Source organism: Nicrophorus vespilloides, unplaced genomic scaffold (assembly GCF_001412225.1).
Source record: "Nicrophorus vespilloides isolate i.1.1-1 unplaced genomic scaffold, Nicve_v1.0, whole genome shotgun sequence".
NCBI classification, from domain to species: Eukaryota; Metazoa; Arthropoda; class Insecta; order Coleoptera; family Silphidae; genus Nicrophorus; species Nicrophorus vespilloides.
In genome coordinates this window covers 274,731-288,383 of record NW_017096594.1, presented here as the reverse complement: position 1 = coordinate 288,383, position 13,653 = coordinate 274,731, and the positions used below count along the sequence as shown (strand labels likewise).

Sequence of the window (13,653 nt, the reverse complement as noted above, 5' to 3'; positions counted from 1 at the left end):
GGGACTTTTGTAATTCTTTTGGAAATATATCGTCCGCGTTTCGTTTGTGCCGTTACATTTCAGAGGATTGCAGCTTAATGTAACATAAGCTTATTTGAAACTATAAATATATATATTTATGATTATAATTTAACTTTAATGATGAACAGTTCTGTTTTCTTTTCTGTAACTTATTTAACAATAGGATATATACATTTATAATTTTGTTGGAAATCAAAAGTACGGGAACGCCCACTAATCACCGGGCTCCGCCCATTTCACTCGACTAGGCTGAGCCATGTAAACTAGTTTAAACAATACTGGATAAATGTCATGTGTAAAATAGTTCAACTTAAATTTAATTAAACATTGAATTCCCATTTTATGAAACAATAAAGAAAAATACATTTTATGACCGAAATATTTACTATGTATCTCCTAATCCAATTGGATTATGTTGAAGATCTTCTTGACCTATCCGAAACTGCAACATGTGCAGGACTTTTCAAAGATACATCAATACTTGATCTTATACTGTTGTAGTTTAGTCTTTTTTTTCTGAAGGAATATGGAAAGGTCATACTTTTTAAAGTTATGTGTTTTTTTTAATACAAAAAAATATTTATTTCTATTAGTCACACATACATAATAATAATAACAATAATTTAATAACCACTTATTCACAACAGTTATTCTCAGCACTTGGGTTGCACGAATCCGTTGAGTTGAACAAGGATCTCCTTTTTCAAGTTCAGATCCTTCAAGTACGGCCCGAAGTGGAAGCAAATATTATATAAGCTTCGTCGTACCGCGCTCGTCACGCCCAATTTCATCCTGTAATTGAAATCATCCATGCCAGGACCTTTGCGGTTCAATGCTGGGACGCGATTCAACTTCTCCATGCTTTGCTTCAGCTCAACCAAGCAACTAATAATGACCGGCAAATCTTTCAGCACGATTCCATACTTGTCTTCCTTCAAGGAAGCAACGCTCAGACTAGACAAGCTCTGTGTAATCCACATTATAACTTGACCATCGCCCAGACACTTTTGAATACTGGCTTCCGGTAATTCGCCGAAGATGAAATTGATACCCAACTTCTCCTTAAGGATATCCATTTTCTTGTGCACATATTCCCTAAAATTCTCCATCTTATTTTCGACAGTTACATTCTGAACGGTAAACTCGCTGGGCTGCGCCATGTTCCTCAACTTTTCGAAATTAATAGTTTTATTGTGTAACATATGCTCGTTCACATGTTGATTTTTGGGAACCAAAATAGAACTTGTGGATTTATTCAGGAGCTCCGTGTAATCTCGCAGTATCTTCAACAGCTTTTCGATTAAATTGTTCCAGTTGTGCGGATGTCCGCCGGGTTGTGATAGAGTGAACAGCACTTCTCTACGTTCTTTGCGTAAACCGGAGACGACGAACAAGTCGTAACAAGCTAAATGTTGAACGATAGGCACGTTGGCGGAAATGCCATCTCCGAGGGTGAAATCTTCAGGGTTCATTGGCACGATGTTAAAATGCAATGGCTCCGTTAAAAACATCTCGTAGAAAAACGTCATGAGATTCAAATAGAAGAAAATCATAGTTCCAAAAACCCATGTAAACATATAAATGTACATGTTTCCTTCAGTCTTTTCAATTGATATCATCAAGGTGGAGCTAAACGCCATTTCCATTTTCTTTCCCAAAAAGAAATAGAAAATGACAAAGTAAATTATAGGATACATGGCTGAATTATTGCTTGTCTTCAATATTTGTGTAAAGTTAGCTTTGAACTGTAACCATTTCTTCTGCTGTGCCACTGGGAACATTATTTTCTTTTCGGATGTGTAAATGCTCAAGAAGTAATAACAACCAGTCCATGCTCCGAGTAAATAGAAGTAGAAACTGTTTTGTGACATGCAATTCAGTTTCCCATTGCAGGTGTCATCTTCATCTTTTGAGCGGAATGCTGAGAATAACCACACACATACAAACCCAACAATTACATGCAATACAAGTAGGAACAAATTATGCACAGAGAACATTTGCTTTGCTTTTTGGAATCTTGTTGAGCAGTATTTTGTATGGACAATATAATCCTTTGCACATATTAAACTTTGTGCAAAAATTATGATTGAGAATGGGACTATGTAGAGCCATGTGGTGAATGTTGCGAATGTATTGAAGACATTGTAAACAGCATCCAGTGGGGAAAAGATATTGAGTTGTAGGCAGAATATGTAAAGTATCAATATTATAAACTGAGATAGAACACTGCTGATCACTGCACAAGATAACTTCCTCAGTAAAATATTTTTGTAGTGTATGGAACTGGTATTCACTAGGTTAGGCTGCATTTTGCCTCCATATACTAAAGTTGCAACTTAATTTATATCTAAAAGAATGGTTAAGCATTAGAATTAGTTAAATATACCTATAAACTTAGACAATGAACTTACATTCTTGTTTGCAAAGCACAGCTGCAGAAAAAAATCTCACTTTAAGCAGTTAAAACTTTAAAATTTCTATAAGACTCAAAAGTGCTACCACTGTCCAAGAAATTAAAAGCAAATTTACTAAAAACATGAGATATGCAACTTTATGTTCACAATAGTATGAATATTTCATAATCATAACATTGGAAGCAATCTGGATTTCATTATGTAAAAAATATATATTCCAACTAAATTATATTTATTGAATACAAAATTTAGTTTTCTTGCATGCAAATTAAAATATATTGCACAAAATATTATTTACGACACTATAAATAATACATTACAATTAAACGTTAAGCACAAAACTTATTAAAAAAAATCTACATTCTATTCCAACATCAACAATTTCTCATCGTCAGCTCTTGGAGTGTAATACATCGCATCTAAGTAACAATTGGTGACTTCATCGACAATTGATCTGTCTGGAATACCTTGAGCATATCCATAAACAGCCATCTGCAAGTAAAATATTAGAAAATCATATATTGGTATATCATCAACAGTATACTTTTCCAATGACTGGTGCTGTTGGATCTTTCATAACTTCAATCACACCATTTTGAACATCGTTCAAGAAGGCATCGGCGACTCCAGGTTGAGTGTGAATATGAGTGACTCCAAGATGAATGCTACAAATTACATGAATTAACCATAACTCAAAAATTGGTAAATTTAATATTACCCTGAGGGGAATTGGAGGATATTCAAATTCCATCCTTTTTCAGACAAGTAAGTTTGAAGGCGATAAATGTCGAAAACAGTTGATCCAATTGCTACAACACTTGTAACGGGTTGTCCGAAAACATAGATGTGTTCAATGCGTCTCAATCTACAATTACAGTAACAATAGTAAAACAACATTGATTCATGTTTAAATTGTCTGACCCCTTTTCGATGTATTTAGTAGTATGCACTATGTCTCTGGTTGCTGCAACGTATCCTTCCTTTCCGAAGCTCAAAAGAGTTGCCCAGCAAGCAGCAATAGCTCCTCCAGCTCTTGAACCACTCACAGTTGGAGATCCGTATACGCCGCCTGGCCAATCGACGGTGGTTGTGTATTGGTGATGTAAATATCTAAGTGTAATGTTAGTATTATCCTACAAATTATTGTATAGACTTACTCCAGTTTCCTGTACATAATAACTGATGTACCCTTAGGAGCAAAACCGTACTTGTGAGTATCGGCTGAAATACTCATGACACCTGGCAATCTAAAATCGCAAGTGGGAATTGGATAACCGGCTTCGTCCATGAAGATGGTTAAGAAACCACCAAGGCAAGAATCAACGTGTACTGGTACATTGTATCTAACACCGAGTTCAGAAATAGATTCGATGTCATCCATGGTACCATAAGGGAAGTTTGGTGCAGAACCAAGCAACTGCAAGAATATACAATGAGCGATAACACTTATTTATTGTAATAGTTACCATGATTGTATTCCCTGAAATTGCCTTCCTCATTGCTTTAATGTCGACTTTAGTTGTGATTGGATCAACAGGTACATATTTAACTTTGATTCTCAAATAAAGAGAGGCCTTTGCGAACGCCGAGTGAGCAGTTATCGGTATAACCATTTCCGGTTTCTTAATACCTCGAACTTCTTTACCATAGTCCCTGTAAGCCTTGCAAGCCATGATAATCGATTCTGTTCCACCGCTAGTCATCTAAAATATACATATATTAAATATTAATTAATAAAAACAATTTTGACTATTTTGTACTTACAGTTCCACAAGTATTTTCATCACCATGGAAAAGATCAGATACCATTCTAATGACCTCAGCTTCCATCTTGCATATGCCTGGGAAAACATCTGGATGCAAAGGATTGGTATAAGAAGTTTTGGCATAAACTTCCTTGATCAAATCAACTAATTCTGCATTACTGTAATACACAGATCCAGATACCCTGCCCCCCTGCCAGTTGTAGCTTCCCAGATTCAAGTATTCATTAGTCACTTCCATAATCTCTTCCTTTGACATTTTCTTTTCTGGGAGCTGCATATAATAGTCCAAGTGTTTAGTCTTACTATACACATCCTTCCTAAATCCATTATTGATCCTCAAAATTTCATCATCCAGCTTTGCTTTAATGCTTGGGATCTTCTTCATGTATTTGAAGAAGGTCTTTTTGACACGAATGTAGAATGCTGTGAATGTAACTCATTAGATCTTGAATATTATTAAATTATAAATATACTTACATTCTTCATCATCAAAAATATAGTCATATAACCATCCAGTAAAAATACTTGCAGTTGTGGATAATATAAATATCCTTAAAAGTTGCCTGTCTCTGAATATATTACCATATAGGGTTTTAACTTGACCCAGAGGCACTAGCACTTGGTCCATCTTTTTTGGGTGTGGAGTATGATTAACAACTAATACTTTCTATATTGCTCCTGTGCTAATCAGTGTATCTAGGTGTTATCAATAAAATAGATTTGTCAATGACATAATAATGATTTATCTTATCACAATTTTTATTGTACTTTGAAATCGTTTGTTCCTCGACAAGGTTAGGTTTTATTATGTATTTTGAATATGAGTAGATTACCACACTTACACCTATATTGATCGTTGTATTCATACATATGGTTCATGACCAATTACCATGAAAACGTTATTTTAAATTCAGTTTTGCTAATAAAGTAGTACATTTACAAGAATATGAATTGTTTTTAAAATGAAACAATAAATTTTATGAAAACAGGAACAATATATTTAATATAATATAAAAAGGAAAGAAATAGCTCTTGTTGATAATACAAAAATGTGCAATACTCGAAAGCAGTGTATAAATAATAAAAGTAGAAAATGACAATACGTGGGACAATATTAATAAATATTACTTATAAATATCACTCGTCGGCCACTTTGGCCTTAATTTCTACTAAAATATCACCTAGCTTCTTGACGAACGCATAAAAATCCATTTCCTGTTCCAATTGGAACGTGAGCTTGTAGCAACCCTTATACAATTCAGCCAAACGAGCGGCGTCTTTGCTGAACGGAGGTTTCGTGAGGCACAGCTTGGTCATAGCTTTCAAAGTATGCTGCAGCCTAAGTTTCGCCAACACAACCAGTTCATCACAACCTTCGAAAACCTCAAGCTTCTTCTGCGGACGGAAATTGCTCACATCTTTCTCTGATACATCCACTTTTCTATTAACAATCATGAAACAAACTTCGCTAAGTTGAACGATGATTTTAATACAAGATTTGAGGACATTCAACTTTGGACCCGGTACACTAGTATCTAAAACATTGTTTTAATAACAACAATTAATTAATTGATCAGATTAACTTATACTCACTGTCTGCAATGTATTCGTTAAGCGCAAAAAGTTGCATCTGAGAAGTCAAGTAGTTAATCGGATCCATAGATTGCAAATATAATTCCGAAGCCTTTTGGTAATTGAGCTTCGACAAGTGAGCTAAGGTTTTCCGATGACCATCGTTTTCTTCATTAAACATATTCTTATGGTAAATTCCGGCGTAACGGTAATATATAGTGGCGGCTCGATACTGATATAAGGGAAATTTGGGATTAGACTCATCTAAATCACAGCTATTTAGAGCTTTCGATAGCGTTTCGAGGACTTCTTTTTCTGATTTTACAATGTTCTAGAAATAAATTGATTAATAATCTCTAGGAGTTATTACAATATACTTACTTCTTTGGATGGATTTTCGTGCAGTATTGTAGCCATGGTGAAGATTGCTGTTGACATCTCCCATTTAACCGCGTCCCAAATTGCGGGACAATGGCTTCTGTGTGCAATCACACTGAGCGCTTTCTTATAGCTGACAAATGATTTGTTATAATGATAACGTTCCATAGAAGTCAATTCACCTCTTCCACTTGGGCTATGAGCATACGCCAATAATCTATGCAAATGACCGGTATTCGTGAAAACTAATGCAGCATTCGCTTCATCTTTAACGGTTTCAAAGATTTCTGTAGCGCGTTTTAGATGAGGTTCCGATTTTTTGCAATACTCGATCATCGTTGCACCGTCCTGGAACATCTTGGCTTTATTCAAATAAAATGCTCCCGTCTCGTTCAGACTGTTTCCTAAACGTCTTAGTATACTTTCAGGATGCTTTATCTTCTTCAAAGCCTCATCGTAACACTCGATGGCTTTCAGCAACATCTGCTCGATCGTTCGAATATCGTAAATTAAGACACATTTCATGTTCGATTCTGCCAACTGGATAACGTATAGCTGTTCATCCTTTTCGAGTTGCTGCAGCATCTTCAAATCTTCATCCATGTGCGTGTGAAATTGATTGCGGTAATTTTCACAACCCTCCCATCTCTGCACCATCATTACGCAACAATCACCAGCCCTGCCCAGCAAGCAGTTCTCCTCTAAAGTGCATATTGAATATTTAAGTTTCTTCATTATAAGTAGGCATCGCACCAATAGTCCTAAATATCTTAAGCTATGTCCGTAATTTTTATTGATGTAGTGATGTTCCGATAGGATAGCATAAATTAATACGCATTTCTCGTAAAGCAACGTTTTCAAATGCTCTTTCCAAGTGATGTTCGTTTTGGATAGCTCTTGCCAGGCCGGTAGAGCTTCTGTCGTACTCTTGGGCAAAAGAGCGCTTGGCTGATTATCCGCTTCAGCTGATTTCTTTTTCAGCTTATCTTTTTTCTTGCCCTTTTTCTTTGTAGCTTCAGGTTGTTTTTCATTATAGGGCATCGGTATTGGTTCCGTAGATTTTGCCATTGGAATGTTATCTTCTTCTTTGATTTTTTCCTCGTTGCGGAAATACTGCAGGCAATTCAATCCCGAAGCCACGTGGTTCAATGCTTGCAAGCAACGTTCTTCTACTGTCCCCGAAATCGGCGGAGGTTGCTTATAATTATTGTTAAATTTCTTATCTTTGTCTGAATTTAAAACGAGAAACTTCAGCGGATCTTCGTCACATTCTAAATCATCATCATCGTAAACCTCTTCGGCATTATCTTTATTAGTTTCATTTTCCAACTGCGGATTATCGGGATTCGTATTCGCTGGAATGTAAAGATCGGCAAGCATGTAATGCGAAGAAGTCACAATTTCAGGATACTTTTCTTCCGATAAAAGTTTCAAGCAATTTTTTAATAAGATTCTGATAGTTCCAGGTTGTCTGCTATCGACTTGTGTGTGCTTCATGTTACGGGCTACTCTGTAAAGAAGCATAGCAACTGGTACAGTAAACGGATTTTGATCATTGTCTTCTTCATCGTCGGAACAAAGAGATGTCAAATCATACAATTTCACCACTTCTTCATCTTTGCCTTTAAATAACCAATACGTATGGCCAGCCTTTGTAGCATTTGATTTTAAAAATGATAAAATACTCTGAGCTACATCCCTTATGAGTTTAGGGGAAAATTTCGAATCCTGCATACTTGGCAAATCCTCTGTCTTGACCAATTCATATTTCTGGACTATACCATTTAAATGGTAACACATCACAACTTCTGGTACATTTGACATCAAATTATCCAGCCAGTAATCAATACCAGTCAATACATTTATAGGTTTATTCATATCTCTCAATCTAAGTGAAATACATGGATGTGTGCCTCCACCAAAAATTGGCAAATCTGTGCCAATTAACATCTCAATATCTTCAAAAGTCCATACAACATTTCTATTATATTTGTGATCAAAGGAAGTAGGATCTGGCACTTCCTCATCTGGTGAAGGTTCTGGTAGTAAAGGTCCCTCAACTTGCAAACTGCTATTATTCAAACGTCCATGACCTTCCTCCAACATATCAGATTCATTTTGACCCAAACTGTAATACAAGAATTTTGAGACCAAATGCTTTTGCTTTAAAGATTTCAGCTTCTTTTCTTTAAGAAACAGTAATCTCTCTTCATCTACTATTCCACTCTCAACGTTTTCACAGAAGAACTTTCTTAACCACTCCCACTCATTTTTAGCAGTCCTCAACAGATGTTTATAGATATCAAAATCATCAAGCAGAAGGGTATTTTCAACTCTATGTACCATCATGCTTATGTGTCCTTTACTGTAGGGTATTTTTAAGAGATTCTTGATATTCTCAGCATCAGACACAACATCAACTTCACCAACACAGTCTGGAAACATGTGGGCCATACGAAAACTATAAAATTTAAAGTTACATGTATTAGTAAATTCATTAATTATAAGTTTAAGCAAACCTTGAAAATTCCTTATGCTTGTAATGTACATGCTGGAGTCCATAGGACTCAGCAGAATTGCTCAACCAATTTGAAGGTGGTAGATTTAGATCTGTATTGCTTTGTAACTTTAGATAGTTTGGTGGCTTTGGTACAGAATACATCACCACAGCTGTTGATTTTATGTCGTCCAAGGGCTTAGAAGGCCCTGGCTTTGGGTTACCCACATCCATAGCAAAAGACTACTTTCAACTTGTTATTCTAGGTTAGGTAATATGTAATATTATTACCCAGTGTTCTGGAACTTTATTCATAGAATATTCTGGAACGTCAAAATAACATTCTAGAAAAAATCTTCATAAGTATTATCTACTACATTGAAACCCGTACGATACCCATAAGCGATACATACATTAAATTCAATTTTTCAAATTTGCACTACAAATCAAGTATTGTAACAAGCTAGGCAACCACATTCATCAATGTGTATAAATGCATATTAAATTAACAGTATATGAATTACTAACTATATGTTTTAATGATCTATTAACTTTTACTGAGTCAGTGATATTTATAATCCAGTCATTTGAGACAACCCAATAATAGGCAACCAAATTTACAACTATAATTTTAAATACAGGTATTCTCCGACTTACGAACTAGTTCCGTTCCAAAGGGTTGTTCGTAAGTCGGGGGAATTTTTTTAAACATATACTTATCTTACCACATTTTATCATGGTTTTTACTTTTATATATGTTAAATTCCATATTACTGACTGCATAAATTTGAAAAAAAATAGATTAAAATAAGCTAAATACTTACAAATACTTTTCAATGTAGACGTGATAATTATTTAATAAAAAACGACAAAATAAACAAATGCAAAAAAACAGATAAAACATATTCCAAAATTATTAAATTTTCTTAAATAAATTATCAATTACTGTTTGGACAGTTATTTTTTATTATTATATATCTCCTTGTTAGAGCTTTAAGAATTTTGTTCGTAAGTCCGGGAGTTTGTAAGTCGGGGGATACCTGTATTGAAGTTATATTCTAAAAATTATTTAAAATTTCTTACATAATGTATGGTTGAAGTAGTTATTACTAATTTAAAAATTAATAATACTAATAATATTTATTGCAACAATTATATAAATTACATTGTATATTGATGGTAGGTATTTTCGACTTATGTAACAAAATTATATAAGCAGATAAATATATCACAATTGTACGTTGCTAATAAATTTATGGTTTATATAATAATTATTTAATGGAACTGTTGTATAACTTCTTAAAGAGATGAATAAATTTACATGAAATAGTAAATATCCTGTGCTCTTGAAATATTCCTTATCAAAAGGAATTTTTCAATTGAACAAATTTACTCAAGGAAAGATTACCGTCTAAATATTTAAATGAATCCTATCAAATGTAAATTCAAGATGCAGTTCGTGCAATAACAGCATCGAGACAAGACTACAAGCCAGGAGATGCTGATTACCATAATTGTATCATCCATAATAATATCCGCATTTAGCAATGCTAACGAGACATATTCAATTCACATCGATTACTCGTCATCGGAGGCAAAAATTGAGCCGTTCTGGCAAAGCACAGGATTCTCGTAAGCTGATAGGACTACTTTCCGTTATTACTCTTTTCTTACTAAATCAACATTTTTAGCCCTCCTAAGGGAGAAGTTGACACATATTTATTATCGCAGGACTCTAAAACCAATATTGCCATCATTGGCGCCTTACCAAATCGAGGGATCAAACAAATTCGGGTTCATTGGTTGTTAGATCTTATCAAGTCTATATCGTTATACCATCTGTGTCCGTTTCGATTTACTTGAATGGGTTTTAGGACTGACAACTCGGACTTCAATTACGTAAATTTGGATCTCGTTTTGGATTGGATGCATTTTCAAAGTTTATCACCAAGGTTTGAGCTCATGGGCTTTCCGAATAACTTGTTCAGTAAAAATGTTAAGAACGTAACTACATTTTGGTCTCATTTCACCGAGACAACTGTTAAGAGATATATTGGTAATAACACATTTTTAAGATGTTTTAATCTTGAAGCTATGTTGTTTTCTTTTAGATAGATATGGCTTAAATATTGTAGAAAAATGGAGTTTCGAAACATGGAACGAACCCGACTTGAAAATGTATAATATTTTAAATTATACGTTGAATGGTGAGTTATTTATTATAGAATTATTCATCAGTGTTCACTTATGAAGTGATTACTTATATGGTTCAAATATTTGCTGACCTTGTTATTCTTTTGATTATAAAAGCTATGGATTTTACGTAATGTATTCTATCAAGTATTTTGATTTCAGAGTACAAATCCTACGTATTTGGTTGTAGAAAGGGCTTGGATAAAGCTGTAAAGAAGAATGACAGCGTGCTGAGATTGGGCGGTCCGGCAGGTGTATTCAAGGACTTCGTGCATCATCCCTTGTGCTGGGGGTTGCTAGAGATGTGCAACTCAATCAGGGACTGTCCTTTGCAATACATTTCGTTCCACAAGAAGGGAGATGGATCGGCCGGACGGTTGGTCTCCAAGGACCTTCAGTTTCTCGATCACTTCCATGAAACGTATCCGAATCTGAAGCACATCCCGATAGCGAACGAGTAAATTCATTACATTCTTATTGTCCTCGTACATATTTTTTGTTATATACAACCAGTTTTTGGTGGTAGTCATCTTATTATTGCATTCTTAAAAAAAGAATATTCGAGGGGATTTGAGTCTCTTTATTAAAAAAAAATCACTTTGTTTCGCAGCGAAGCGGATATTTTAACAAACTGGTCATTGGAGGAGGAATGGCGGGCGGATGCCAAATATGCAGCTTTGGTAGCTAGAGTTATAATTGAACATTACAGGGAAGTTATTCAGAAAAGAGGAATTGCTATTGAAATACTTAGCAACGACAATGGTTTTATGAATTACAATCCGCATTTTTTTACGCAACGCACATTATTAGCAAGGTAATATATATTTTCTTCAATTGTAACTTTGTTTTTAAGCATTTTTGTATTCAGGTTTCAGATGAATAACACGATTCCACCTCATACGCAATTTTTCTTCAAGCCCGTTTACTCCGTTATGGGATTGTTGTCCTATTTAAAAGGGCATTCGGTTGCCATCAACAAGACGTCGCCTCTAATAAATGCTATAGCGTCGCGTACTCGCCGAACTTTTTCCGCTCTGGTCGTCTACTCCAACGAGACCGAAGCTGACTTTTCCGATACAACAATTCGCATTACTCTGAAGAACCTTTCAGTGAACTGTAAATACGTCATTTATACCATCAACAATTTAGAGACGAATCCGTATTCCGTATGGAACGCGGCCGGAGCTCCGGTCTACCCCGATACAGATCTTCGTTGGAAAATGCGTAGTCAACAGGTGACGATCAATGATTTGGATGTAGAATGAGAGTGTTAAAAGCATTGTTTCAGCTGCCTTTCAGGGTCTTGGGTCCGGACAGCGCGAATTCCACCAATCTTGAAATAGTTTTAAACATTACAATGCCTTCAGTCTATTTGATTCACGCTTGTAATTCTAGTATCAAAGCGCCTGGACCGACAACCCATCTCCAGGTGAGGATGGTGCAGGATAACGAAGTTCTTCTAATTTGGAAAGACGACAGAGTTAAATCTAGGTATAAACGAGAGATTTTATTTATACGTGCAATTTCTATTTTATATGTCACATGGATGCGGCTGTTTGTTTAATTGCAGATGCATCAAGACTTATGTTGTCGAGTTCTGTGCCGGCAGCGAATACACCAGGATTAATGAGATGGATGTTATATTTCTCTCGTATCAGTACGAGCTGCCAGGAGATGTAGGTGAGGGCGATGTAATGCAAGGGTTGTATACGCGTTGTAAAGGCTTGTAAAGCAGAAGTCCGGTGGCTGTGCTGTTGGGTGTATGTGCATTTTCGGGGTGGGCGAAGGGCTGGTACTGAATTAATTACTCTGTCCGCAACACAGTTTGGGAGCGACAGATACTTATCAACGAGTCCCTCTACGTAACCCAGTTTTCAGATTCTCCAAACTGAAAAGAAGCATACTCCGTTTACCATCAGCGAAACCTTTCCACCATCCGTTAATCTGCAATCCTCCGAAGCATTCGAACTCCAACAATGATAAATTACACATTACGCGACCCGCTCGACTGAAAATGCAGCATGCGTCCTTAATAACTATCTATATATTCGGGATGGATCATTTGCCATCAGATTGATTGCGGCGTTCGCCCGATTTAACCGTCGCTGAAAAACTTTTGCGGCTCCCATCGTGAAAAACGCCGCCGCCACATTATTACACTTGCGCTCCGCAACTCTTCGTAATTATTTCACCGAACTAAAACCGTCCCTGTATTTAGCTCACTAATCCGGCCTTCAGGAAATTAACGGAGCCGGCCGCTAATGACCGCAAAAAAGGATATATAATCAATTTCTTTATTTCCAGGATTGCGCGGATGGTTTCGGGTGAAAGCCGTCGATTACTGGAACAGGAGCGGCCCTTACTCGGACCCCGTTTATTATCAGGAATAAAATTGCATTCACATGCGATTCTTTCAGTGCTTTTTAGTTATTTTTTGCTTAATGACAACACAAAATGTTCAATCAATTAATACAATGGAAATGTAGATAATGTAAATAGCCATAATAAAATAGATAAATATGAATTCGTTTTATTAAGAAAGTAAACTCTTAAACATTATACATTTGATCTAATTGAAATGTATCACCGTTAATACATTTAGACAAGACAATTCAAAGTCAAGTTTAATAGAAATACAAATGTAAATTTAACTATTTTACCATTGACCTATATTTATATTATGTAATTGTATCAAACAATGTTCATAATAAATACTAATATTACGACATTGTAATATATTATAATTTTTCATTCAAAAATATTACTGGTGCATTAACACTGATTTTAGAAACAAATTATGAAATATATGAAC

General features: G+C 35.5%; 4 protein-coding genes across 6 annotated transcripts; 1 reads left to right on the top strand and 3 right to left on the bottom strand.

The window, feature by feature from the left end:
- Positions 1 to 608: 608 nt before the first annotated feature.
- Positions 609 to 2,501, bottom strand: LOC108557460 (nucleoporin NDC1-like). The gene is made up of 2 exons (XM_017913967.1): positions 2,433 to 2,501; positions 609 to 2,368 (listed from the first exon to the last, which is right to left on the bottom strand). The coding sequence occupies exon 2, from the start codon at positions 2,328 to 2,330 to the stop codon at positions 675 to 677; it is 1,656 nt and encodes a 551-aa protein (XP_017769456.1). The 5' UTR covers positions 2,331 to 2,368; positions 2,433 to 2,501; the 3' UTR covers positions 609 to 674.
- A 237-nt stretch (positions 2,502 to 2,738) lies between these two features.
- Positions 2,739 to 5,050, bottom strand: LOC108557458 (sphingosine-1-phosphate lyase). Its single transcript, XM_017913965.1, has 8 exons — positions 4,679 to 5,050; positions 4,200 to 4,624; positions 3,902 to 4,138; positions 3,593 to 3,852; positions 3,357 to 3,545; positions 3,154 to 3,300; positions 2,980 to 3,100; positions 2,739 to 2,927 (listed from the first exon to the last, which is right to left on the bottom strand). The coding sequence occupies exons 1-8, from the start codon at positions 4,827 to 4,829 to the stop codon at positions 2,799 to 2,801; spliced, it is 1,659 nt and encodes a 552-aa protein (XP_017769454.1). The 5' UTR covers positions 4,830 to 5,050; the 3' UTR covers positions 2,739 to 2,798.
- Positions 5,051 to 5,286: 236 nt separating this feature from the next.
- LOC108557493 (erythroid differentiation-related factor 1) lies at positions 5,287 to 9,143 on the bottom strand. Of its 3 annotated transcripts, none has more exons than XM_017914021.1 (5): positions 9,062 to 9,143; positions 8,671 to 8,992; positions 6,155 to 8,612; positions 5,795 to 6,104; positions 5,287 to 5,736 (listed from the first exon to the last, which is right to left on the bottom strand). In XM_017914021.1, exons 2-5 carry the CDS (start codon positions 8,880 to 8,882, stop codon positions 5,339 to 5,341), a joined length of 3,378 nt encoding a protein of 1,125 aa, XP_017769510.1. In that variant the 5' UTR covers positions 8,883 to 8,992; positions 9,062 to 9,143; the 3' UTR covers positions 5,287 to 5,338. The 3 variants fall into 3 exon arrangements, with proteins under 3 accessions (XP_017769510.1, XP_017769509.1, XP_017769511.1); XM_017914020.1 differs by having other exon boundaries at positions 9,045 to 9,116; XM_017914022.1 differs by having other exon boundaries at positions 8,671 to 8,971; positions 9,062 to 9,094.
- Positions 9,144 to 10,088: 945 nt separating this feature from the next.
- On the top strand, positions 10,089 to 13,372 carry LOC108557457 (alpha-L-iduronidase). Its single transcript, XM_017913963.1, has 10 exons — positions 10,089 to 10,280; positions 10,340 to 10,468; positions 10,523 to 10,704; positions 10,760 to 10,855; positions 11,004 to 11,298; positions 11,452 to 11,655; positions 11,710 to 12,076; positions 12,130 to 12,332; positions 12,412 to 12,521; positions 13,146 to 13,372. Exons 1-10 carry the CDS (start codon positions 10,147 to 10,149, stop codon positions 13,229 to 13,231), a joined length of 1,806 nt encoding a protein of 601 aa, XP_017769452.1. The 5' UTR covers positions 10,089 to 10,146; the 3' UTR covers positions 13,232 to 13,372.
- Positions 13,373 to 13,653: the final 281 nt, after the last annotated feature.

Bases quoted from the DNA above. Each gene is read 5' to 3' on its own strand.
- LOC108557460 (XM_017913967.1), bottom strand. From the start codon at position 2,330: ATGCAGCCTAACCTAGTGAATACCAGTTCCATACACTACAAAAATATT.
- LOC108557457 (XM_017913963.1), top strand. From the start codon at position 10,147: ATGCTGATTACCATAATTGTATCATCCATAATAATATCCGCATTTAGC. The intron at 10,856-11,003 runs GTGAGTTATTTA...TTTTGATTTCAG, and splicing joins TTTAAATTATACGTTGAATG to AGTACAAATCCTACGTATTT. The intron at 12,333-12,411 runs GTATAAACGAGA...GTTTAATTGCAG, and splicing joins GACGACAGAGTTAAATCTAG to ATGCATCAAGACTTATGTTG.
- LOC108557458 (XM_017913965.1), bottom strand. From the start codon at position 4,829: ATGGACCAAGTGCTAGTGCCTCTGGGTCAAGTTAAAACCCTATATGGT. The intron at 3,853-3,901 runs GTAACTATTACA...ATATTCTTGCAG, and splicing joins TTTCAGGGAATACAATCATG to TTGCTTGGTTCTGCACCAAA. The intron at 3,301-3,356 runs GTCAGACAATTT...CTGTAATTGTAG, and splicing joins ACTAAATACATCGAAAAGGG to ATTGAGACGCATTGAACACA.
- LOC108557493 (XM_017914021.1), bottom strand. From the start codon at position 8,882: ATGGATGTGGGTAACCCAAAGCCAGGGCCTTCTAAGCCCTTGGACGAC. The intron at 6,105-6,154 runs GTAAGTATATTG...ATTTATTTCTAG, and splicing joins ACGAAAATCCATCCAAAGAA to AACATTGTAAAATCAGAAAA. The intron at 5,737-5,794 runs GTGAGTATAAGT...ACAATGTTTTAG, and splicing joins TAACGAATACATTGCAGACA to ATACTAGTGTACCGGGTCCA.